Here is a 24,639-nt window from a genome sequence, read left to right on the forward strand (position 1 = left end):
TTTTGGTGGGTGCCCCTAATTTTTTTCTGGTGCTCCTTCATTTTGAAATTGGTAGCACAGTAAAAAAGTTAATTTTGAGCCCTGCAGGTCACAACAACTCACCACTAAATGTCAGTAACTTGTTAAGATTAATTATTTTTTAAATATTTTTCCAAGATAGCAATATACTCTATAGTAATATAATATACTAAAGGAAAAAGCATTAGCTCATTTGACTTTATCGATTAATGATGACACTTTCTCTTCTTTCCGACTCCCTTTCCAACTCCCTTTCAGACTCCCTTTTCAGTGGAATCTCTTGAACTCAGACTTCCTAGTAACTGACTTTGTTGACTCATAATCTTAGGTCACTGGGTCATTTAGTTCAAGTATGGTCCATGGTCCACTAATAATATTTAAAGTGTGAAATAAAGCAACTCTGTGTATATTTTTCTGGATTCTGTCCTCAAGGATGCCAGGTGCAAATATTAGACACATGACTCCAATGATTAAGCTAAACAAGTCTATATTCAAACATTTTGGAGGAAAGTTACTGCATGGTATGAAATAGCTAGCTAGGCAAATAAGTCTTTTTTTATTAGACATACTTTAACGACAACTTCGGCAACATAATATATAATGCATCAGTCCTGGGGAATGATTTACAAATACAGTTAGTAGCCTTGAACAAATATGGAATTCCCACCATAAGCTATAAAATCTGTCCGGCGTTCACAAAAGTGCATCTACAGCATCATACAAAATGATGACAAGGCTATCTGAAATTAACCTGACTCTGGACTAAATAATACACCAGAGGCCTAATGATATCCACAGGACTATCGCTGTCAAAGCTGAAAGAGCGCCTTCAGCACCCAATGCTTTTGACTGGTGCCAAACTTTTCACTTTCAGATTATTTTAGTTAGTCAACCTTCTGACCTACCTTCCATTACAATTCAGCACAACTGAAAATGTTGCATTTCCCCATCATTAACTCAGATCTGGACTTTGATAGTCAGTTGTATAATGTGATTGTAAAGCTAAAGACTTCACATTCTTCCACCAAAACTTTGTTTTCAAACTGAAGCATTAAAGCTCATACTGTACAGGGGTTGCAAAACATAGATGTCTTTATAACATGTTTATACGTGTCATTTACATGTCTTTATAACATGTCTCTTATAACATCTCTCATACTGTATATCACATTACCATGTTGGAATACTGAAAAATGAATGAAAGATAGGGGTTTTATTAATTTAATATAGACCTACAAACAAATCCTCCTGTATACCGTTTGTTAGTGTTTTTGAGCAACGGCCTAGGAACAATTCCTTGCGGCTCTTGCTAATTAGCATATACCAATGTTAAGTACATTCATAATCCCTATTCCCCACAGCCCATCAATGCTCCATTTGCCTTATAACAAGAAAAGTTTGCTTACACAGACAGCATTTCGCCTTTTAAGAGAGTTCATGGTTCCCTGGCTGTAAGGCAACATAAAATACACCTTAACAAATCCACTGCAGCAGTTGCATTTGTGTGGGTGCTAGCTAATAAACACCCAACATCAATTACATAACGCACATTCAAAGTGACATTCTGGTGAGAACTAGGCCAACAGTAGCATTACGGAGTTCTAGAGCTACTACGAAAATCCACCTAGATTAGGAATTGCATATGCCCCATCCATCTATAGATCACTAGGATCATGTTCCGGGTGAAATATACAGTTATTTATCTATATCGCACACATAAAGCATCTTGGCCGCCGGTGTTACTAGGCAACAACAAGTCAGTTTAGTTCGGAAACAAGAAAAACTTCACTCTGCAAGTGCAAAATGCAACAAGCGTCAAACAGGTTTGTCTGTATAGGGTGGTGGAGTTACTTTAAAGAACTTGACTGACCTCATGTAAACATCATTTTTGCATCAATATCTTGGCTGGACCTCTAGAGACTTCACTAGCATGTTTGTGAGAAGTCCTTCCCTCTGCTTGCTACAACTGAACTGTATTCAGTGTATTCCTTGTGTCGTTATATGACAGCAACAGGATACAACAATGTACTTCACACTCACATGTCCTCCTCACTGCTTCCTCTCACTCACTCAGTTCTGTCATCATCATTCCTCCACGATCCTACCTCCGAGGATCGAAACCCCCACTTAAGTTCATCATAATATTTCTTTACTGACTGGCTGGTTGATGACTGACAGACAGATCATCAGGCGGGTATTTCTGCAGCAGACAGACAGACGACGTCACCACCTCACAGCATGCGTGTTGACTGGTCCATAAGGAGCCGATATATACAGTGTAACTGTAACTAAACAACAACAACATTGACTGATCACTGGATCAATACATTGGACAACACGCGCTCCTCTCTCTCGGCCAGTCCCAGCGGCACCAGGGCCAGCCAGCCCAAGAAGAAGAACGGAGATCACAACAAGCTGCTAAAAGCTTATTGAGACCTAATCGTAACAGCGGTGTCGCTTGCCCAAAACAACTTAAACCTACAAGGTAAACAATAAAGCCCGTTCTTTTCGGCGAGAGACGGCCGTCGTAGGTAGGCAACTACGGAGGCGTTTACACGGCAAACGACTAGTCGCCACACACACCTTTTAAGAACTAAATTACGGGGGAAACTTCAAGTCGCATTATGTTGAAACTTACCCGGGGTTCCGTTTACATGGTGTCCGTCCTCCCGGGGCTAGTTGTGTCTAGTGTCCCCCTCCTCAGTGACACGGTAATAAACACAGTGGGAGTGGGACAAGATAACGTCCAATTGAACACTATAAATAGTCATGATAACCACTATACAGCTGAGTGGTCCGCGGTACCACCCCCAGGAAATACGTCACGCCACGGCGGCGGCGGCGATGTGCAAACGTAACGTAGGAGCCGCCCATACGTCCCATAGCGCGGACGGTTGGTTGTCAAGGCAACTACTGATTTTTTTTGAGCAGCAGTGTGGGCGTGGTTTTCGGGTTCCACTGAAAAATGGGCCATTCATTTTCCCATAAAAAAAATAAGTAATTTTATTTTTTTAATCACAGAATCAAAGGTTTTATGGTCATGAATCACCACCAGGATCCTGAATGGCTTGATTCTATAGGCTTTATAATTAATTATTGTAAAAAAATAAAAATATATATATATATAGCTAGCGTTAACTACTGTGTGAATGTTGCTTGCTTTCATCAGCGTTATTTATTGTATTGTGTCGATCATAAAATAATTGACATGTCATGTTTATTAAAAACTGCTGTCAATGGACAGTTACCAGTGACAACAAAAACTAGCGAATCACGGCTCGCGCAACAATCCACCTGGACTATGGGATCCATAGTCATCCATGTTGTCTCCAGTTTTCAGACGTCCTAACAGCGCCATCTATTGTCACAAAATTGCCACGGTCAGATAGCGGATTTTTCACTAAAGGATGTTATTATAAAGACTTTCTCATTGTCTATACAGTCTGTGGCCGGGTTCTTTTAGTGCTTCAATAAAGCATTTAACCGGGCCCTGGCATCAGTATTCTTAGGGTGGCTTTTTTGTTAGGATTGTCAATGCATAATAATTTCTTCAGCTTTATAAGACTATCTATATTATGCTACACAAATATGCACAGCAGTTTATATCAATTTAGTTTATTGTTGCTGTGCAAAAATGCGTCAGAAAATCTGACGCATTTTTTATTAAATAACAAATGTTAGTTTGGTGAGCAGTGCTGCAGTGCACAACAAGGAGTGAATCATCACAAAACCATCACACATACGTTATGTAACACATTTCAAAAATCTTTATTTTAAGTACAAATGTGTGTCCATGCCATTTGGACATCAAAGGACAATAAATACAAATTAGTTTGTGTATTTTAAAATAGTTGCCATAACATAAGGCACAGAGCCAATGAGCATATAGTGAGGCTGTTTGTGTTCAATGCAACTGGAGCAAAGTTCCTCCCTGTGAATGTAAATGAACAGAACATCAACACATATGGAGAGCGCTAATGGAAATTATGTCCATTCTCTGTGAATATTTAGTGCATGAAAAGTTGTAACAAACAGCAAAAATAGCTGATCTAGCTCACAACGAGTCATGATGCGAGCAAGTGCCAATTGTGAGCATGCAGATTTTGCCATTTTGCTCGGGGAGGAAGGCGTAGCTGTCATAAACAACTGATGCCAGGTTGAAAGTGCCCACCTCTCGACTCGTACAGGATGTCTCCTTCGTATTGAGCTTGGGTAAGAGCGAGTCTCTTTCCCCTGTCCAGCCCTGCCCACTGCTCCTCAGTAACTGCCCAGGCCTGCTCCACACTCAGCCAAGACAACTGAGTTTCGCTGAACACCACCTGGCAAGCACATTACACAAATACTCAATAATACATGAGGCGGACATAAAGTACTTTATGTATGACTCGTGCTAATCATCATGACTAGTAAAAAAACAAACACACACACAAAAACACAGCAAGTTCTTGGGGGCATCTGGGTGTTCCCAAAAGTAAAATACCACCTAGAACCAGAGAACCGGATCCAGTGCAGAGCAATGGTGCCTCCGGCTTGGCCGGGCGCTCATAGTCCAGTGAACACAACTGGCTGTGTTCCTGGCTGTGTTCACTGATGGGAAGCCGCTCGGGGATCGTTGTCCTTGCTGCTCTAGTGACAGCTGCTAGTTGGTCTGTTGCTGTTCAGCAGGGACGGGATCTGGAGGAGACCACGTGTGTTTTGCTCTCCTGCAGCTGGAAAATCCATATTGGCACATGGAGGTCCGCCCAGGCAGTGACAGGGACCAACAGTATGGGATTCAGAAATAGGCCTACACCGCAGAATCCTATTTTACACTCTCAGGGTTAATACAACAGTATAAGGATGTGGTTAACTGAGATAACATTGCTGACGAAATAAATCGTGATCCATTATGGGTTATGGCTAGCCCAAACATTTAGATTCTCGTAGAGGTTTTTTTTCCCGATTCTGATTAGTCAGAATCGAGAAAAAAACCTCTACGAGAATCTAAATGTTTGGGCTAGGTTATGGCATGGCTCCAGTGTAGATGATCATGACAGACTTCATGTGACCAGTCTGTGAAATCAGGTCGCTATGGCAGTGGTTCTCGCCCTTTTCACCTCCCAAAACAATAATATTTTAACTGGGGACCCCCCACCCTGACCAGCACTTGTAATATAGGAGTTGAGGCATTACATTTAGTTTGACTCGGTTCCACAGATAAATATTGTGAAAGTAGCAGATCAACAACGGATCACAATGAGGCTCACAACGACTCACAATTCCGAGTCTGTTGATTTGCAATTTTCAGAAATGTTTGGATTATGACAATTTGGCCAATGTTTGACCAGTTTTTATAGTACATTATTCTTCATGCCGTAATGGACTTTTTTCTTTTCTTTCTTTTTTGAGATAAAATTAAATTGTCATTTCACTGTCCTACTAGCAATATTCACAAGAAATATGGCGCTGATCGGTCAAGCAGTTTGAAACACACCTCTTCTAGACGGCTACACTAATGCAAATCCACACCGTATAAACTCACAGCCATCTTTTCTGGAGGAATCAAGGTAATAGTTCCAGGGGTGATTCCCTCAATTTGCTCTTGTACCAGAGCTGACAGAACCATGTCGTCAAGACCCACTGGAAAGACAGACAATATGATGAGTGTTGATTGCATGATACTCATGAATGTTTCTCACATCAAATCTCAAAAGAATGCAGCCAGTTGCTCTAAAATACCTGCCAAGGTACCAATCTCAGTGAATACTTCTGGTCCCCAGGCACTGACTGGACCAAAGGCATCTGGGTTTGACAGACGGCTTGCCAACGCCTCCATCTGCTGTTCTGTACAGGGCAAGGCTATCTCCCGTAGGAATAGAGCTGCCATGCTGTCATTTAAATGATAGGTTCAGGATTTGTAATATTCAATAGCTTTGATCAGGCTACACATTTTGTACAATTTGTATAAATTGGGTTTTAATACCACAGTCAGACCTGCCTGAGATTTAAGCAAGAGTTCTGTCTTAATGACATTCAAAAAGTATGAAATTGGCACTAGCCCCTCTTAATATATGTGTTAGTATTATGAATGCAGAAGAGTGGAATAATACAGTAGCAATCATGACTTCTGCAGGCTATCAATAAAGTGAGCTATATTTGCAATAACAGTAAAGGTGTGCAATTTTGTGCCATATCTTTGATTTGAAGAGCACAATGATCAACGGGATACACTAGAGCAGGGGTGGGCAACTGGCGGCCCAGGGGCCACATGCGGCCCCCACCTTCACGTAATGCGGCCCGCATGTTAATATCAGAATACTGATATAGTATTGATTTCAGCTGTTACAATTCCAAACCCGCTTTAATTACTCACCGCTAGTCACTAGTTAATAACCCGCTTTAATGACTAGTACTTAATGACTATAGTATTAACATGTTATTGTCTTTTTGTGTCCAATGTAGTTATGTTAACAGTTCATAACGTTAACATAACTATAACTAAATGCATTTGAAATTCATTAAAAAGATTTCAGGTTTTCAATTCAAATATAGCAAAATTAGCCGATCTACAACCTCAAAACGTTTTGAGCTTGTAGGTCGGCTATTTTTGCTACGACAGTAACTTGCACTGTGGCCCCTCTGGAGTGAGTATGGAAATATAGTGGCCCTCGCCATCAAAGTTGCCCACCCCTGCACTAGAGGTTGAGACTGAATGGGTCAGTGTTGATCTATGGTTCACTGACACACTAGTAGTACTAATAGGCTCAGATATGGCATATGGCTCATTCTTCCTCTTCTACCTTTACTGCCTCTCTCCAAATGGCACTATCCAACAATGCAACTGTTACAGTACTTTAGCTGTATTTTACAATAATAAATTGTACAGCCAGGGAAGGAAACAACAAATAATAGTGGAACAAATAATAAAATAACATTTAGATTTCATTTGAAGTCTGAATTACTTATGCCCTGTATAGTGAGTTTTTCTCTCTACACCCAATCTCTTTGGCAAAAATAGCAGATCTACCAGCTCACAATGTGATTTTATGATTGATTGAATACTTTATTAACATGCTTATTAACAGTACAGGTAGTACAGTCAAATGTTATGCTAAAAGGATAACAAAAAGGCCCAGGGGCTTGTTTCCATTGTGGTCTTTTGTATTAAATTAATCAGGAATATATAACATACAGACAATACAATAAAGAATAGAGAGGTCAGGGGATTCTACCATCAAGGTGTTCATTGAGTTAAACTATGTTCACTTTATATCTGTGTGAGCTTGTAGATCTGCTATTTTCACCAAATGTTTCCCCCAGAATAGGAATGTTGGGCTTACGTAAAAAGGAACAACAACAGAAGGACTGCATTATGAAGAATTTGACTGACCTCAAATTGTAGGGGCTTAATCTGTTGATCTCGGATGGATACAAACCACAGATCAGGTGGCCAAGAGTTGCTAGCTCGACTGCAGATAACTGCTCGACTTTCAGCTTTCGCCTCCGCTTCATGCCTACAACTGCTGCTCTCATCTGGAACGACACTTACAGCTTACAAATACCACAGGCAATATCATCAATCATTTTAAGCCATACGTTTTTTTAGACACTCATTGAATTCAAAGTTCTATGTCGGGTTAAAAAAAATAAGAATCACTTTTTTATGGCTCCATTCTGTCAGTGTCCCCAGTTGTTCCAGTACTCCAAGATCAGTGAGATCAGTGTCTTGCAGTTCCCTCTCCCCCATCTCAGTCACCACGCAACCCAGAGACAGCACCTGCTCTGGGCTCAAGTGTCTCACTGGACTGTAGGCCTGGTAAGAATGAGCACCCAGATCATACCTCAACCATAGTGTCTTTCTTGTGTTGATGGTTAAACATTACATGGTTTTCATTCACGCAGCTGGTCAGCTGTAATGTAATCTCTCAAGACAGATTCAGAGCTCAAAGGAAAACAAATATTTTTTCCTTTTTTTGCCGATGGGTCCCCAGATTGACTGATCTGTAACGCTGAGGCATTCATACATAAATTAAGAACAATGTACTGAAAATTAAACACTGTTGAAGATCATGCAGAGAAGTGCTGTAGTGATTGATTCCCATAGCTTGTAATAGTATCTTTAGACATTGCAATTCATACAATTTGTACTTCATTGAATGATGCATGAAGTATGAATGGGGTTTAACACCACTGACCTGTCTGATCTTTAACCATAGAGTTCTGCGCTGGTCAGAACTCAGTGAGCCGTCCTGACCGACAACTTCCACACACTGTTTCAGATCTGCCAGTGACATGCGGCTAAGCTGCAGGGACGTCCAAGCTGAAGGGAATGTCCCTCGAATGTCCGCACAGCTTGGCACTGGAACTACGCAGAGGAAAAGTGAACTTGGTGCTTTGAAATAGATGGAACAATCAATTGAGCATGCACGTGCACACAGACATCAACGGGGGCTTCAGCCCCTGCCCTTTTACCCGTCTGTAAAACAACTGCCCTTTCCAGACCACGAATAGAGCATTTACAATAGTGAAAGAAATGCAAATGCCCTCCTCTCCTCTCCTTTCCATGCCATGCCGGAAGGCAGCGTTAAAGAGAATTGCTTTTTTTCCGAAGTCTCCTGAACTTGAACGCAGCATTTTGCATTGAACAAATTTGTTTAGAAATCCATGTTGTATGCACCGCATCTCTATAGCTAAAGAGTGCTGTGTTGCACCCCGAAAATAGCTGATCTACAAGCTCTCAACGTGTCGCAGCGCGACGCGTTGTGAGCTTGTAGATCTGATATTTTCGCTGTTTCTTTTGTCCAAAAGTGCCCTCTTACGGGATTTTAGCCCCTGTCCCTCTAACACTCTCTGCACGTCCCTGTATCTCACCATGCTACCAATGGGTGTGACTTCACGAGTGAACATTAAAGTGCCAAAACAATCACGCCAGGCTATACTAAAAGTTAATTCATGGTTATTGAATTACAGTAAATCTGCAGTGATAGTAATAGCAATAGTAATAACAACAGTATGTCCAAATAATTGTTTAATATAAAATGCATCAGTGGGGAGAACCTTTAGCTCTTCTGCTGCGTGCTCTGACAATCCCTCGTAGAAAGTTCTGAGTCTTCTCTCTCTGGTTCTGTTGGTCCCAATGGTCCATACACTGGGTTATGCAGACTTTGCCCACATCCGTGTCTTCCCAGTGATTCTTGCCAAACAGGACCTGTTCCACTGTGTCTTTACTCAACACTGACTGATCAGGAAGAAAAAACAAAGATTGTATGCTACAAACCATGCAATAATGTCATATAAATGAAATCCAATTAAAAATGTACTTAAAAAACTTCAACCATGCACTCACCAGTGGAATAGAGTTGATTTGCTTCGGCGAGAGACTAAACACTAGTCTACCCAAATGTTCTACATTCCCAGCATCCCATTTTGATGGCTCCCTGTCAAACATACAAACACAAGTATTAGTCTTCTAACATCAACATGCATGCAACATGCAATGACAAATCAAGCATTGAATTTTAGGGGTGCACGATTATGAAATTATGACCGATCTCCGATTATTTGCAGGGTCAAAACTGCCAATACCGATTCTGACCGATTCCGATATTATACAGAGGACCACAATGGAAACAAGCCTATAGGCTCGGGGCTTGGCCCAAAGCCTGTTAATTATTATTTCATCAATCAGTAAATAGCACAATACTTTCTTTGTGTGTGTGTGTGTGTGTGTGTTTACACAACTGAATGAGAGTACACAAATTAAATGTTTTTTTATTTTTTCTGGTGAAAACAGCTAAATAATCTGTATTATTATTATTATTTTGAGACCATTCCGATACCGATATGGCATTTGTATGGCTGATATGGCCAATTCCGATTATGCTACCGATTAATCGTGCATCCCTATTTAATTTCACAGTGTATATAGTGAATATCATTCCTGCCTAACATTTTCAAAGTTCATGAACAGTTGACCTCCAGAATGTGCTGCCTCCGATCTGACACTTTCCTTCTGGGCTTTTTCACTCATTGTTGCATTATTCAGTAACTTACTGCACAGAGGGCAGGCTATAAAACGCAAACATAGACTATTCTAATAGACTATAGCCTATTCTTTTTGTTTAAATTAGTCTCAGATATTCTTGACCCAGGTGTGATATTACATAAATTATATTCCATAAGCACACAACAGATATACGTTTAATTTACCCCATCAAATCCCTCTTAGTAATAAGGACACCGATATCTTTCAGAGCCTTGTGAGGAAGGCAGTAGCTTCTCATGTCATCAAGGCGCAGTACCAGGGCACTTCTGTCCACCAGGGCCAAAGTATCACGCTCCAAAAAAGGGAGCAAGGGCCCGAGGAGTTCAAGAGTGGCACTGTCTATCTTCCCTTCAGCCACAGCCTGTGAAGGGCCCTATATAAGATGGGAGACACATAAGAATGATAAACACCACTTCTGTACAAGACTTTCCAACGCGTTTCCCCAGGCTTTCACTTTTGAGACGAATGCGAACGAAAATAAAAGCCTGGGTATCGAGTCCGAGACTACTTCTGTAATAGCAGATATAATTTTCCATGTATTCCATCTCAAAATACGTGTTTGTGTGTGTGTGTGTGTGTGTGTGTGTGCGCGTGCGTGCGTGCGTGAGCTAGAGTATGTTGTGTTGTGTTGCCCCTCTATGCGGTCCTAAGGCTTCGTACACACATAAAGAACAACTGTTCTGTGCTCTGCCTGTGTTTGATGGCCGCCTCAATGCTTTTCCGTCACGTGGTTTGACTAAACAGTTGTGTGTGATGGGGGGGCAATCAAACAACTGTTTGGTCAAACCACGTGACTTCCATTGGAAAAGCATTGGGGTGGCCATGAAACACAGGCAGAGCACAGCACAGTTGTTCTTTATGTGTGTACGAAGCCTACGTGAGGCCTAACTAAGGGTGGTGAATGATGGTTCAGTTGAGTGGTGAGCTCGCAGAGAACTAATTGACGCCAGGCAGTATCACATGACAAGTTCTGAAGTTTATAGAGAATATAATAAGTATTATTGGACACATGACGTGCCTATAGGGGATATATGGGACATTGAAAAGAACAGAATGAGAAGGAACAGAACATGTGTCTCGTATCATTGTGCACAGACGTCTGTCTATCTGATAAAGAAGTTGTGTGTGTGTGTGTGTGTGTGTGTGTGTGTGTGTGTGTGTGTGTGTGTGTGTGTGTGTGTGTGTGTGTGTGTGTGTGTGTGTGTGTGTGTGTGTGTGTGTGTGTGTGTGTGTGTGAGTGTGCGTGCATGCGTGCGTGCGGGAGATTAAATACATGCATGAGTCGAGTCCCATTGTGTGATCAATATGTTAAAATGGCCAATAAAGAACATTTCATTCCTAATTATCCTCTAAAAACATCAACTGAACTACCGGTATGTTGCAAATGCAATGTATGTAATATAAAATAACTTGTTTATTTGTATTACGAGAGCAGTACTGTAACAGTAATACAACATAAGTTGTTTATTTGTATTACCAGAACAGTGATGGTCTTCCCTGCTAAAGTCTCCTGTCTATAACGTGGCAGTTTCAGGAAATCAGCAAAGTGTCCAAGGATGTGATCCAGAACGGCTCTGAGAGATGTATTGGATAGATTCTCTATCATCCTTGCTCTGGAACAAAATAGAAGTATTAATATATGGATTAAAGCATTCACAAATAAAATATATATGCAGAAAATACGTATCTGGTGCTTACGGTAATCTTGTGGCAAACCATGAGCTCAGACTACCAAGGTCTATATCTGGTCTGTTGCTCAGCTCTTGCACAATACATTTTCGCTAGCAACAAAGGCAAAACAAATGTTAAATTCAAACAGATGTTAATTCTCAATAAATCGATAAATTCTCGATGAATCAATTCTCTTTGGAATATAACCCTGACACCAAATTATTAAAACAACTTAACCACTATAAAACCTGATGTACCTATTTCGGGTATGTCATTAGGCAACTAATGACTAATAAAACAGCTATTTTGTAATTGTTTTTAAACAGTTTCAAAAACAGTTTAAAGATTTCTCACCAGAGCAGGTCTCACACCTCCAGGCTGTCGACTGACAAACTGAAGCAACCCTGGGAAGTCAGATTCATTGGTCCAGAGCCGCAAATACTCACAACTCATTCCACCAGCAATATGGCCCAAATTCCTTCAAATATATTAAACATTGTAGTTGTTGCACAGTATGACCACAAAATGAGGACTTAATCACCGGGATCAGTATTTCAACTTACTCAAGAGTTGCTCTGGTAATGTTTCTAAATCCCTGGACCTTCTTGAACAGAAGCTGAGCCTATAGTCAGACAGAAAAAAGATTAGATTGTTGTTCTTTGGGGTTTTATTTTATTTAATTTTTCACTTTCTTTCCCATCCTATGTTCTCATTATTGAAACTAAACACTAACAATAATACATGTTGAGCTTTTAATTATAACCTTGAATGGCAGGGGGGGGGGGGGGGATCTGTCTCATAATATTATTTCAAACTAGCTGGAAGAGTTTTTTTCTTTCAGTATGTATAGATTAATTTGGCCCAGGACAGTTGATGAAAGCAGTCTAATGCACTGCTGGCTGTGACAAAATCTCTTTAAAGTAGCCATTAATAATTCATTCATACCCCCTTCTCTAGACTATTGTACTACATCCAAACTAATTAGCTTGATGGCAGTTTGATGCGTATGGAGTTATATCCTGAATGGCTCGTCTGAAGCATATCCAATGAGTTTCAGATTAATGGGAGCCTGCTGGGTCCAAGCTATAGCACCATGTCTGTTGGAGTCAGATTGGTGTGTGCAAGTCACACAAGAGCATGTTGGAACAGTGAGTGAACCTGTTGATGAGACCAGTGCATGTTTCTATACATGCTGATGTGTCGGAGGATTGCATTTCCATCCACGTCTTCGGTTAGCTTCCTCAGGGGGACGAAAGGGAGGAGACACTGTAGCTGCAGACGGGTGTCCTTCACGTCTCTGTGAAGAAGCTGTGGAATGCAAAACAGAAAGCAAAAAAAAATATTAATTTATACATAGACATTTCCTGCCTAAAACAGGCATCAGATCAGATGGATCAAACTTAGCATTGGATTCATTTTCAATAGTTAAAAGTATATTCAGTGATTTCACTTAATTCAAATATCACTTTTTTTTTTTTTTTTTGGTGATAATCCTCCCTACTATAGAGTGTGCTGGCCATATAAGGAGTTCCTCCCTGTCCCCAGTTAACCCCTGGGGGTCAAAAAACCTTAGGTTTCGTTTTTGACTCTCTATCCTGATTGGACGAAAGGCTGGGTCCCACAGCCAAAAACGAAACCTAAGGTTTTTTGAGTGAAATCACTGAATATACCTTTAACCATGCCCAGAATGATCGATGATTAGTAGTAGTAGCAGTTTAGTAAGGTCAAGCAAGGTCTTTTAAGTCTTGTAATATGATCTGTATTTGCATGTGAAAGGAGCCTGACGATGTTTAAGTGGTATCCATTGCCGACCAACATCTATACCCCCACCCCCCCCCCCCCCCTCCCCCCCTTTGTCCTCCGGTAAAGACGTGGTGACAACGATAAGTGAGAGTCACTGCAAGTTATTAACAGCCAGACAGTGAGAGCAGAAAGTGATCTACTGAAAGAAAGACATGAAGAGCCCCATTCAACCTCCTGCAGTGCTGTGTAAAGCATAGCTCTTTGGCCAGGCCTCAGTTCAGTCAGCAGGTCTCTCCAGCACTGGCACATCATGGCCTTTCCACTGGTCTCAGTCCACTGGAGGTGACTCAGCACGGCGGGGGAAAGACCAGGGTGTAGCGGCTTCAGCCTGCACAGTGTTCCTATGGTCAGCTGGCAGGGAGAGAATCACCAAAGAAACACAGCCAGTTAGAGAATATTTGGCGGGGGGAAAAAAAGGAGAAAAATCTACTAGAGTAGGCTACTTACATTGGTTTCTTGTGAGATCTTGGATAATAATTGAAAAGCCTGATGAAGAAGAAGAAACTAATAATAATATAAGTTCTACTAATCTTCAAGTTCATACTGCAGTATACCGAAGACAACACTGTTAATATGATCCTTTATGCCGCAGTGGTTCCCAAACTTTTACACGTCAAGGACCCCCAAATTGACACAAATTAGCCCGCGGACCCCCATTTGAAAATATATGCCAGGGACCCCCCCATAAGAGAAGATTTTAACGGCTCTAGCAGAGATTCTCAACCTGTTTAATTTCAAGGACCCCCAGTTTGACATGCATTAGTCTACGGACCCCCCCCCATCTAATAGCATTTCTATCTCTGGGACTCCCAATTTATATTGTAAAATCATTGTTAATTTAACTCTGAGAGTGTACATTTGTACACTCTCTGAGTTACAGACCCATAAGGGTCCATTTGGTTCCAAACTATCATTTAGCTCCCTCAAGGACCCCTGGGGGTCCCCGGGACCCACTTCGGGAACCACTGCTTTAGGGTTTATCACTTTATATCAGAGTTCCTGCTGACCTGTGCTGTGGAATACCTAGGCAGTCCTGGCTGTGAGAGGAGGTCCAGCAGCTGCTGTGAGGGAAGTGACAGCAAGAAGGACGCTCCCAGCTGGGGCAGCAGACCACTTAGAGAAGATAACTCTGCAGGGGAGAGGCTGCTGACATTCAGGGTCTGAACTGCTGGTATCAACCAAGAGGACATCTGAGTACAAAACACAGTTCAAAGGGTTAGAGACCCTCACTTCTAAAAAATATGTATCATTTATCATTTAACAAATGTACAACAGAAAAGCATATTTGAGCAAAAATGACATTCACGAAAATTGTACATTACGGTACCATCTAAATGTATTATTATCCTTATTATTATTATTATGTTGTAAGGAGCAAAATGTGTCAGTAAAGGTCCTTCATGCAGCGTTTTTCAGCAATTTTGCGCCCTTTTCCCCCCTGAGAAACGCATCAGTCGATCTGCAAGGACCTTTAGGGTCTGTGGCGCATTGTGGTTGTTACCCTGCCACTGGGACTGATGAGTCCATCAGACATGCACTGAGCCAGTTGCTGCCAGAGAGCAGAGGACACAGGTGATGCCTGGAGAAATGGCCAAAGATCCTCTGCATCGAGGTAACACAGAAGAACTCCCAACCTGCAGATGTAAATGATGTCAATTATATTAGATGAATGGGAATAGGTCTGCATAGAGTAGACTAGAGTGTCAAGTTTCAAGGACCTACCTCAGTATGCTATCGCCAGTGAGGTTCTTCTTCTTGCTATTGCTATTGAACAGGGTCCGGAGCACATGGCGTCCCCTTGTGCCATCAACACTGATGTTGCCCAACACCTCCACAAGAGGACCAAGCTAAGGGAGAGATACAACACCCAGCGTTTGAGTGGCATTAACAACTTGGGACGCATTGTGAGCTTGTAGATTGGCTATTTTTGAAGTTTGAAGACTTCAACTACAATGCCATATCCAAAATAGGGACTCCAGGATGGAAGTGGTTTATCAACTCCTCGTTCCTGAGATGGCAGACCTTCTGCTGATTATCTTAATGAATTGTGACTTTAACAATAGCAGAGATGCCTCTTACCTGTTGTGGTGTCAGCTGATGAAAATAACTGACTGGTAGGTATGGGAGTAGTGGGAGGATGGAACTGAGAAAGTATGGAGGCCATGTATAGACATCACCAACCATATTTGACTGGAGAAGTCTCTTTAAAAAAGCCTGTTTCTGTGGGGTCTTCATCTCCGAACTATGGTCACGAATGGCCAGCAACCTTCGAGCACAATGTAGAATGTATTAGCAACGGCATCTTCAAATCTGTCAGAAACGAATTGACATTTTAGGCACAGCAACTCACACACTATCATTGACCATGAGGGATGCTGGGAAGCTCATGATGTCAGAGACGGACATGAAGGGGATGAACTGAGATAGATCCACGAAAAGTTCTGGGGTAACACGAGGGAACTTTTGAATGAAGGCTGCTGTCATCGTTTCCATGGCTTGTAACTCTTTTTGAGATGCCTGGGAGAGAAAATAACAGAGAGGACACAAATGAAGCATTCACTACTTAACAAGAACCATATGGAAACATTGGAATACACACTGAACATGTACAACTGCACCTGCTATATTATCTAGCTATTTACTCTTTTTGTACTTGTACACTGCAAACTCTTAATAAATAAATCAATCAATCAATCAAACCTAGTAACAGCCTACAGGTTTGTAGTTTCAACAATATTTAAAGGTTGCTGGTATGGCTGAGAAATTAAAACAATATATAAACAATAGATATTCTTTTAATTAAATCGAATAGTCTGACTTTGCTGGTATCATTGGTCCTTCAATGGTAGCGTAAGAAATAGTGTCGATCGACAAACTTCTGCAACTTGTTTTTCTTTTTCTTCAATTGATTTATTTTCATTCATCAGAGTCGAGGCAAAGGTTTGAAATAATAGTGATATTGATTGGAAGGAGGATATGTGAATCATCTTTCAAGCAAACCTGGGTGGTTTCAACTTGTAATTGGTCCCAACTTTGATGCACGTGAGATAGAAAGCGCTTCACGGCATCCTTTTCAGCAGACATCACTAGAGTGCGAATGCTCTCTCTTGGCATTTGGAGATACTCCTGTTGAGATAAAAAATAAATAAAAGATTGCTCTGAATCCAAAGGCAGGTGATATCTGTAACACAGTAATGTGTGGTCAGTAATGGAGCTTTATGGTGAAATACCTGCATCAGAACTCTGAGGGCAGATGAGTTGTCTTCTTGCTGAATGAGGTCCCACAGAACAGGCTGATGGTGATAGTGGAAAGAAACATTTTTATTTGCTTGCGTGCGTGCGTGCGTGCGTGCGTGTGTGCGTGCGTGTGTGCCTGCCTGCGTGCGTGTCATCTGTCTTACACTGAAGCAGCTTAGTAGATCCTCTTTGACAGTGTGGTTCTGCTCTCGGCGCAGAAACATCCCCACGGTGTGAAGCACGCTCAGCGGAGCCTCGGGCTGCAGCGTGCTCCAGAAGGAGCTATTGTCAAGGAGACTGGAGAGCAGTATGGCCTGGCTCAGACCTTTGTAAAGTCATGGAGAGGAAATAAATAAATAATACAAATAAAGTGACGATGCACTTTTGAAAGTGCGACCCAATGCACTTTTGAAAATGTCAGTGGTGGAAAAAGTACCACTCAAGGTTTTTTACTTAAGTAAAAGTATCAATACTGCAATATAGAAATTACTCTGTTACAAGAAAAAGTACATAATTCAAAATGTACTTGAGTAAAAGTACAAAAGTGGTGGCATCAAAATGTAATTGAAGTGCCAAAAGTAGAAAGTACTCAATATGCAGAATGTCCCATGTCACGTATTCAAATGTATAAAGTTATTTTGGAAAATGGCAGATCTACAAGCTCACAATGCGACGCATTGTGAGCTTGTAGAGCTTGTACCTATTTTCAAACGGCCGAAATGTATACAGTAAGGGCTGAAGTGGTTAATGTAGGTTTTGTAATAATAATCAAAATCTACAAAGTAACAATAGTATAAAATACATGTAGTGGAGTAAAAGTACAATATTTGGATCCAAGATATAGTGGAGTAGAAGTAAAAGTACTGGAAATACTCCAGTAAAGTACAAATACCTCAAAATTGTACTATAAGTAGGCTAAATGTACTTAGTTACTTTACACCACTGGTTCCCAAAGTGGGGTCCGGGGACCCCCAGGGGACCTTGAGGGAGTTCCAGGGGGTCCCCAGCTAAATGATAGTTTGTAACCAAATGGACCATTATGAGTCTGTAACTGGGTGTACAAATGGAACCAAATTTGTACACTCTCAGAGTTACATTAACATTGATTTTACAATATAAATTGGGGGTCCCAGAGATAGAAATTACATTAAATGGGGGTCTGTAGACTAATATGCATGTCAAACTGGGGGGTCCTTGAAATTAACCAGGTTGAGAATCACTGCTAGCTAGAGCCGTAAAAGTCTTCTCTTAAGGGGGTCCCTGGCATATCTTTTCAAATGGGGTTTCCGTGGGCCAATTAGTGTCAATTTGGGGGTCCTTGACATGAAACAGCACTGCTTTACACCACTGGTAAATAAATGTTATGGCTCGAACCTAGCCTGGCCTCTCCTTCGCCCTCCTCCAGGCCCGCAGAGAGTCCCACCATGAAGTCCAGCACTCGCAGCAGGTAACCCAAGGCCGCTAGCCAGCCGCCGTTCTCAGTGTCGTCGACCTCACACGCGCTGAGCCTCTCCACGGCGTCCATCAGCAGCGGGCCCGCCTCCATGCACAGCTGTGACGTGTCGAAGTCATACGGCGCCGGGAGCATGTCAAAGAATCTCTGCAGGAAGCACTTCCTGCTCTCCAGCTCTGCTTCCAGATAAGCACAGAAGACGTAGAGGTGCGATATGGGTATTAACTGCTGGCGATAGAGTGAGACGTTGTGACAGACGTACTCTCTCAGTCCGGGCGTCTGCCTACAGCGCTCCAGGAGGGTGGCGTTGGTGAAATGCTGAGAATCCCACTTCCTGTAGTGACAGATGTCCTCATACTCCTCAGTGGTGTTGCCATGGGAGGCGTTGTGCATCTTGGAGCAGTACTCAGTGGCCCAGCTTCCCTCCGGGACGATGTGGTGAGATCCAGGGGACTCCCCCCCACCGCATAGTGCCCAAATCATGGCCGAGTTGTTGGGCAGGAAGCATCGTCTGAAATCCTGGGCACTGAGGGACCTGCTGCCCAGCTGAGCCAAGCAGTTCTCATCAGGGCCTGGACTCCCCCCTGCAGGCTCCACTGTCTCCGGTGATAGTTGGACACACAGGTCGTCTATGCTTGATTGGTTTAAATAACGATAGTCCTTCGTCAGTGCAGCCTGCGAAGATTTAAGTTAGCATTTATGGCACTGATAAAGAATCAATTGAATACTGAAAGCCAATATCAACATACAGAATATTGCATGCACTTGCTTTCACATTACATACAGTAAATATACCAATTACCAAACCTTTTAGTGTGGCTTATTTGAGGTACTTGTGAATTTAGATGGTTTTTTCATGGTATAGAATAGATAGAGGGTATGCAGCATGCATAAAGTGAGTGGCAAAGTCCTTTTCACGTCGTTTTAATGCAATCAGATATAGGACTTTTCCGTTTGGATGTATGGGCTGTCAAGGCCAGAACGTTTTTGCCACTCCGTAGGCGTTCCTGCATACTTCCGGGTATGATGATGATGTCACGCGCATATACCCTCAATTGCAAAAATATTTGATTTAAACCAAATCAAATAAATCTCACCTGGTGGGCTCTCTGCAGCCAGAAAGAGGAATTGGCACACACTGTGTTGTTGAACTCGTGGGGTAAGAACTCACTACAAACATGAACCCACATGAAGTCCTCCTCGGCAGCGGACAGGTACCAGGCAGCATCTGAACAGGAGGCGTGTAGGTCAAGGTCCATCTGACCCAACGAAGGGGGCTCTGACCCTTTATCCACTTCAAACAGGTTACAGTACAGAAACACGGTGAAGTTGGAGACTCCCGTCAAACCTGGAATAGTGGAGTTGCACGCTGCCTCCAGGATCTCTGTCGAGGGAGAGGGTTCCACGTCTTCCTGGTGATCTGTGGCACCCCCGCCTCCGTCCTTTGTCCTTCGCTGCTTGAAACGGGAGTGGCGAGGCCTGGGCCGGGGGTCCTCGGAGGATGGGTGGGATGCTGGGGCTGGACGCTGTGGTCTGGACCTCGCTCCATCGCCCCCGGTGGACGTGCAGGACAGCAGGAATGGAGGGGCGGCGGGGAGACCCTGGGAGGTGAAGCCTAAAGCCTGGGTGTTCCATGTTACATTGTGTTTGATGCCCCTGAGTATGTACAGTGTGGACAAATAAGACAGTAACATGAAAGATCATATGACTTTTTAATTATAACAATCCTTCTGTGTGTGTGTGTGTGTGTGTGTGTGTGTGTGTGTGTGTGTGTGTGTGTGTGTGTGTGTGTGTGTGTGTGTGTGTGTGTGTGTGTGTGTGTGTGTGTGTGTGTGTGTGTGTGTGTGTGTGTGTGTGTGTGTGTGTGTGCGTGGCGTGCGTGTGCGTGTGAGTGAGTATATCTTACCATAATATCAGCTGTCTGAGGTTACCTTTAAAAAGACAAACGACAGAAAAGTATTAACAGAAAATCACGGAGGAAGAAAAGTACTGAATTGTGGACGCACCTGGATGCCCTAGCATACAGTTATGGTTGATGCACTGTAACAGCATACCACATGGCTAACAATGCCCAGGATAGTGTTACTGGCATCAATGAATGGGTAAAGAGATTAACCGAGTCATGGGATTCAGGGTAAGACAGATCCTCTCAATGACCAACACAGACATAATGATTTTAAAGCAGTGTCAGTCACAGTATCTTTATTGTTTGCATTGTTTAAGTGACCAGCAATAATCCTGCTATTTAGAAAGGTTTAAAATGCTTTAATAATGACAAAATGGAGATTGTGTGATGTGTTTTGTGAAACCCCCATTGTCTTTCTTCAAGAGAGGTCTGGCCAATAAAGACAGGCAGTAACAGTTAATATAGCTTTGAATATAGTAAAAGGTTTCATTCACTCTTATAACAATCTTTAGAATACATCTAAAGCATTCAAGTGTTGTGTTGTGGCACTTGGATTGTTCTGAACTCTGTCAAACTTATTGTATTCTTGGCACTTTTCCGTCATACTTGTTTGAAATGTCTGTTCCACTGTAACACGAGTGTATTACCGTAGTGTCTTTCTTAAATAACTTGTTAGATTGTATTCATGATGTAATCGTGAAAATGAATGCATGCAGAGAATGGCCAACATTGCTACCTTTTTCCATAGAGAAAGAGCATTTCAAGTTGAATTGTTTGTGATGTTATAATTTGAAGGCCAAGTGGACCACATACTCACCCAATGAGCATGTTCCCTGTGGGCTGGGCTGTGGCACGTCCACATAGCTGCTTGCATCATCAAGCAGTGCCATGGTAACCCGTGACACTTTCTTCCTCAGGTTACTGTAGACGGAACTACCCACTCTGTGCAGGAGACCCTTCCTCAGACCATCCAACCCTTGCATGAGTTCAGGATTTTTCTCTGCTATGTGACCAGCCCTCTCCCCGCTTGTGCGTGACAGTGCTTGCAAGAGTAAAGATTGCATGTACCCTAGATCCTCCGCTGTGCCCCATGCGTCTCCCAGAGAAGCATTTTCAGGAGACCCGCCCTCACTCATAGCCTCAGGGGGCAACCTGAAGGGCATTACTCGTCCAAACACAGACGAGCCCCTGTTTGAGTCCTCCCCTTCGCCCACTGGGTGCAGACTGAGCACTGGCTTCCAGTTGCGGGTCTCTAAATACAGAAGCAGCTGCTGTAGCCAGCTGACATTGAAAGCACAGTCACTACTGCCCTTCAGTGCACAAATGAAGCCCTGAAGCCCCGCACTGGCTTGACCATAGGTTCCACTGACCATAGCCTGGAGCATTGCCTCCAGCACAGCACTTACTGTCCTCCAGTTCTGAGATAACAAAGTCAAATAGGGATTCAGAGGCTGGCGCTCGGACAGAGAGATGAGACTCTGCAACAGCCCCAGTAGCCAGTCCCAGTGAGGGCTGCCTCTCAAGGACAAAAACCAGTCTTGGAGTCTGACGCTGGGTCTAGGCGGAATGTGACCATTGTTCCATTGGCTCAATGTAGCGCTCCCTTCAGACTGGATGAACGACTGCAGCACCTTTTCCCATAGCTGCTGCTCAACAGATGAGGTCTGTCTCTCCTCTAGTTCCGCACCCATCTCTTGGAGGTACAGGGAGATGTTGTAGAGGAAGCTTGACAGCCGGTGCCTGTCCACAGGCTTGTTCAGGGAGGGCAGGCCCAAGTTCTTGGTCGACATAAAGCCCAGTGTCTCAAGACCCCCCATGATGCTCCTCAACCAAGGGTGGACATATTTGTCTTGGCCTGTATCTGGGCTCGGTGAGTCCTTCAGAGGATTCCACTCACCTCCTTGTTTCCATTTTGAAATCAACTCCTTGAAAGATGCTTCTCTCCGTTTTCTTCCTTCTGAAAATAGCACCATTATATTACAAACGCACACTCGTGTAAAACATATTGCATGTACATTTATTTAGGTTGTGCACTCACCTGTCCTCTCAGGATATGCTTGTTCCAGTAACATAAGCCAAATGATGATGCTTGTGAATCTAAGAGTTGCCATGCCTTGCCTTTTCTCTGCCATCTCTCTCTCACACCACTAAGTACAAACAGTAACACACAGTGATGTCACATCTGTATTCAAATGTGAGTTGTTGTAACATCTTCTGCGATGGTGTGGACATGGAGTACGGTGTCTCACTGCAGAGGAGACATTAAACCTTAATGACAGCTAGGCTACATCACGTTACCACTTTCTCTAAAGTGAAGTTGTCTAACCAATGTTAATCATTAAAAAATAACAATAATACAAGTTCTAGTTATATATACATTTTATCAATATATTAACTCATCAGAATACTTTACTAAAGCTGGGGCTTATGGAAGATTAGCTGTGCCCCAGAAAACCCCTTTTAAATTTAAGACATGCATAGGTATTTCATTGCCAGGGTAGATTTAACTAAACAAGTACACCAATTAAGGATACATCTAATGTTGTGGGTATGATTTTATATCAAATTAAAAATATATACTAATAATAAAATAAATAAAAATACAATAAAATAAAAATAAACCCATAAAACTATAGTAGTGCAATGCAGACAGATAAATATTAACTCACCAACTGTTATTCCCCATTCACTTTGTTAAATATCCTTTAAAGGCTTTGTCAACATCTCTGAACTTGCAGATATCATGCGCCAGCAGTCGATCTCTCTTTCACCATCTCTCCTTTCTCCATTTCGCTCTCCTTCAGTGCCCCCTCCTACCTGTGTTCTGTAACTCTCTGCGTACCTTTCTCTGTTTTGTGAACTTGCTCTCGTGTCTCTGGGGTTCATTTAGATGCATGGCTTCATATTTCATGAGTAATCTGGCTGGCCGGCATGTGTTGGATCACCACCTCCTGTAGTAATGCATCGAAAAGGAGAAGATAGGTGTGCAGAAAGCATGAGCTCACACAGCATCTTAACCCATTTTGACCTGAGATCAGATTCTAAAAATGTCTTCTGAAAAACCTATGTTTCTGTCAGTCGTTCTTCGATTTTTCAAACATAGCAGACCTGCAAGCACTATGAGCTTGTAGATCTGCTATTCTTCAACAGCTAAAGCATAACATAATGCTAACACCAAAAGGGGTTCCCGCCCCAAAATGGGTTAAAGGGTATAGATCAGAATATATCCCTAAATTCCTAAACTTTGTCATGCCATGCTACAGTATAAGGATTCTTCTAAAATAGTTAGTTTTTCTAATCTATGCAGGTCCGAAATGAAGCAATATGAAGGTCACTGCTGTCAGATAACTTGTCAAGCAAGGTGAAAACTGAACATCTGGATCATATTAATCAATCCCCTATTCTCTATACGTGTCCACTGTCTCCCACTGACAAATTCTCAATTGAGTTGTCTCTCAAGCTGGGAGTCAATTTGTGACTGTGGTTCTGCGGGGGTGTAGTCTTACCCACTGAGCTGGGGACAGCAAGACGCTGCAGGCTGTCACTGTTCAGACACATATCCTCTGGGGCACTGCAGCCGTACAATCAAGCTCTTTACAGGGAGCACAGCAGCAGGCTCCCCAGTGTCAGACCGCTGTCTGCAGGCCCTGAAACCCTAGAGGGTTGATTGAAACATGTTCCCCCCACACTCCTTTCCTTTGGCTGTGTATTGCGGTGGCCTTCAGCAGGACAATAACTTCCTCTTGTATTATTAATACTTCAGGGAACAGCAGTCACTCAGTGCAGCAGGGCTCGATTGGCTGCAGGAATATTCAATGAGAAACTGGATCCCCCACCCAGACTGCGCTCCTCTCTCTCTCTCTCTCTCTCTCTCTCTCTGACATAGGAGATATCAGCTGTAGAAAACCAACACACAAAGATGCTGTTGAGATTTCAATACTGGTTTGATTGCATGTTTGGCTCCTGTCCTACGCATATCTGGTACCTTTCATGGAGGTTTGGACAGAACACTATAGGTTAGTTTAGGTCATTATCATGACTCTCTCATACCCTGAAGAAGACCAATTTTACTGTGTCGAAACATTAGTAAAATATTAACGTTATTGCATCATGGCTACAAGCTGTGCGACAAATCCTTTCTTTGAAATAGGTTATGACTCTAAAAATAACATTTTCCATTTACACCAACAAAAGAAATGTATGACTACAAAGCAGGATAGGCTATCCTGAAATGGCACACTTTCCCCCCCAGTCTGAGGAGAGAAATGTAGAATTCACATCACAATAAGACCTTGCCCCACTCGAAATCAGACCTGTAAGATCATAATTTGTGCAAAACCCCACATAAATCTCTGTTCATGCAGGTTTGATCAGATAACAAAGTCATAACCAAGTCATAGTCAGTATACATATTCAAATGGATGATTTGCTCTTTGTCTGAAGCAAAATGTCCAGAAGTAATGGAGTAATGGAGGAAGGCTGACTGCCAAAACGCAGTAGCATTCTCGATAAAATGAGAAATTTCAT

General features: G+C 42.5%; 2 protein-coding genes across 2 annotated transcripts in view; both read right to left on the minus strand.

Annotated features, from left to right (window-relative positions):
• Nucleotides 1-2,813, minus strand: part of furina (furin (paired basic amino acid cleaving enzyme) a) — a gene marked incomplete at its 3' end in the record, with an annotated part of 96,500 nt that extends 93,687 nt beyond the window's left edge. Inside the window, exon 1 of the mRNA XM_083759590.1 lies at nucleotides 2,657-2,813. The remainder of the gene's footprint in view (nucleotides 1-2,656) is intronic.
• Nucleotides 2,814-3,853: 1,040 nt separating this feature from the next.
• On the minus strand, nucleotides 3,854-21,818 carry LOC310854714 (stereocilin). The gene is made up of 29 exons (XM_083759387.1): nucleotides 20,930-21,818; nucleotides 20,113-20,137; nucleotides 19,304-19,862; nucleotides 18,128-18,881; nucleotides 16,918-17,078; nucleotides 16,747-16,809; nucleotides 16,517-16,642; nucleotides 15,867-16,033; nucleotides 15,596-15,782; nucleotides 15,239-15,363; nucleotides 15,018-15,150; nucleotides 14,524-14,706; nucleotides 13,964-14,002; nucleotides 13,688-13,867; nucleotides 12,872-13,021; nucleotides 12,277-12,335; nucleotides 12,068-12,191; nucleotides 11,741-11,823; nucleotides 11,520-11,655; nucleotides 10,207-10,415; nucleotides 9,344-9,434; nucleotides 9,055-9,235; nucleotides 8,193-8,362; nucleotides 7,655-7,810; nucleotides 7,388-7,530; nucleotides 5,737-5,885; nucleotides 5,540-5,637; nucleotides 4,190-4,337; nucleotides 3,854-3,949 (listed from the first exon to the last, which is right to left on the minus strand). Exons 1-29 carry the CDS (start codon nucleotides 21,801-21,803, stop codon nucleotides 3,861-3,863), a joined length of 5,562 nt encoding a protein of 1,853 aa, XP_083615513.1. The 5' UTR covers nucleotides 21,804-21,818; the 3' UTR covers nucleotides 3,854-3,860.
• Nucleotides 21,819-24,639: the final 2,821 nt, after the last annotated feature.

The sequence above is a fragment of the Protomyctophum parallelum genome (genome assembly GCF_964188405.1).
Source record: "Protomyctophum parallelum genome assembly, chromosome: 2".
Classification (NCBI taxonomy): domain Eukaryota; kingdom Metazoa; phylum Chordata; class Actinopteri; order Myctophiformes; family Myctophidae; genus Protomyctophum; species Protomyctophum parallelum.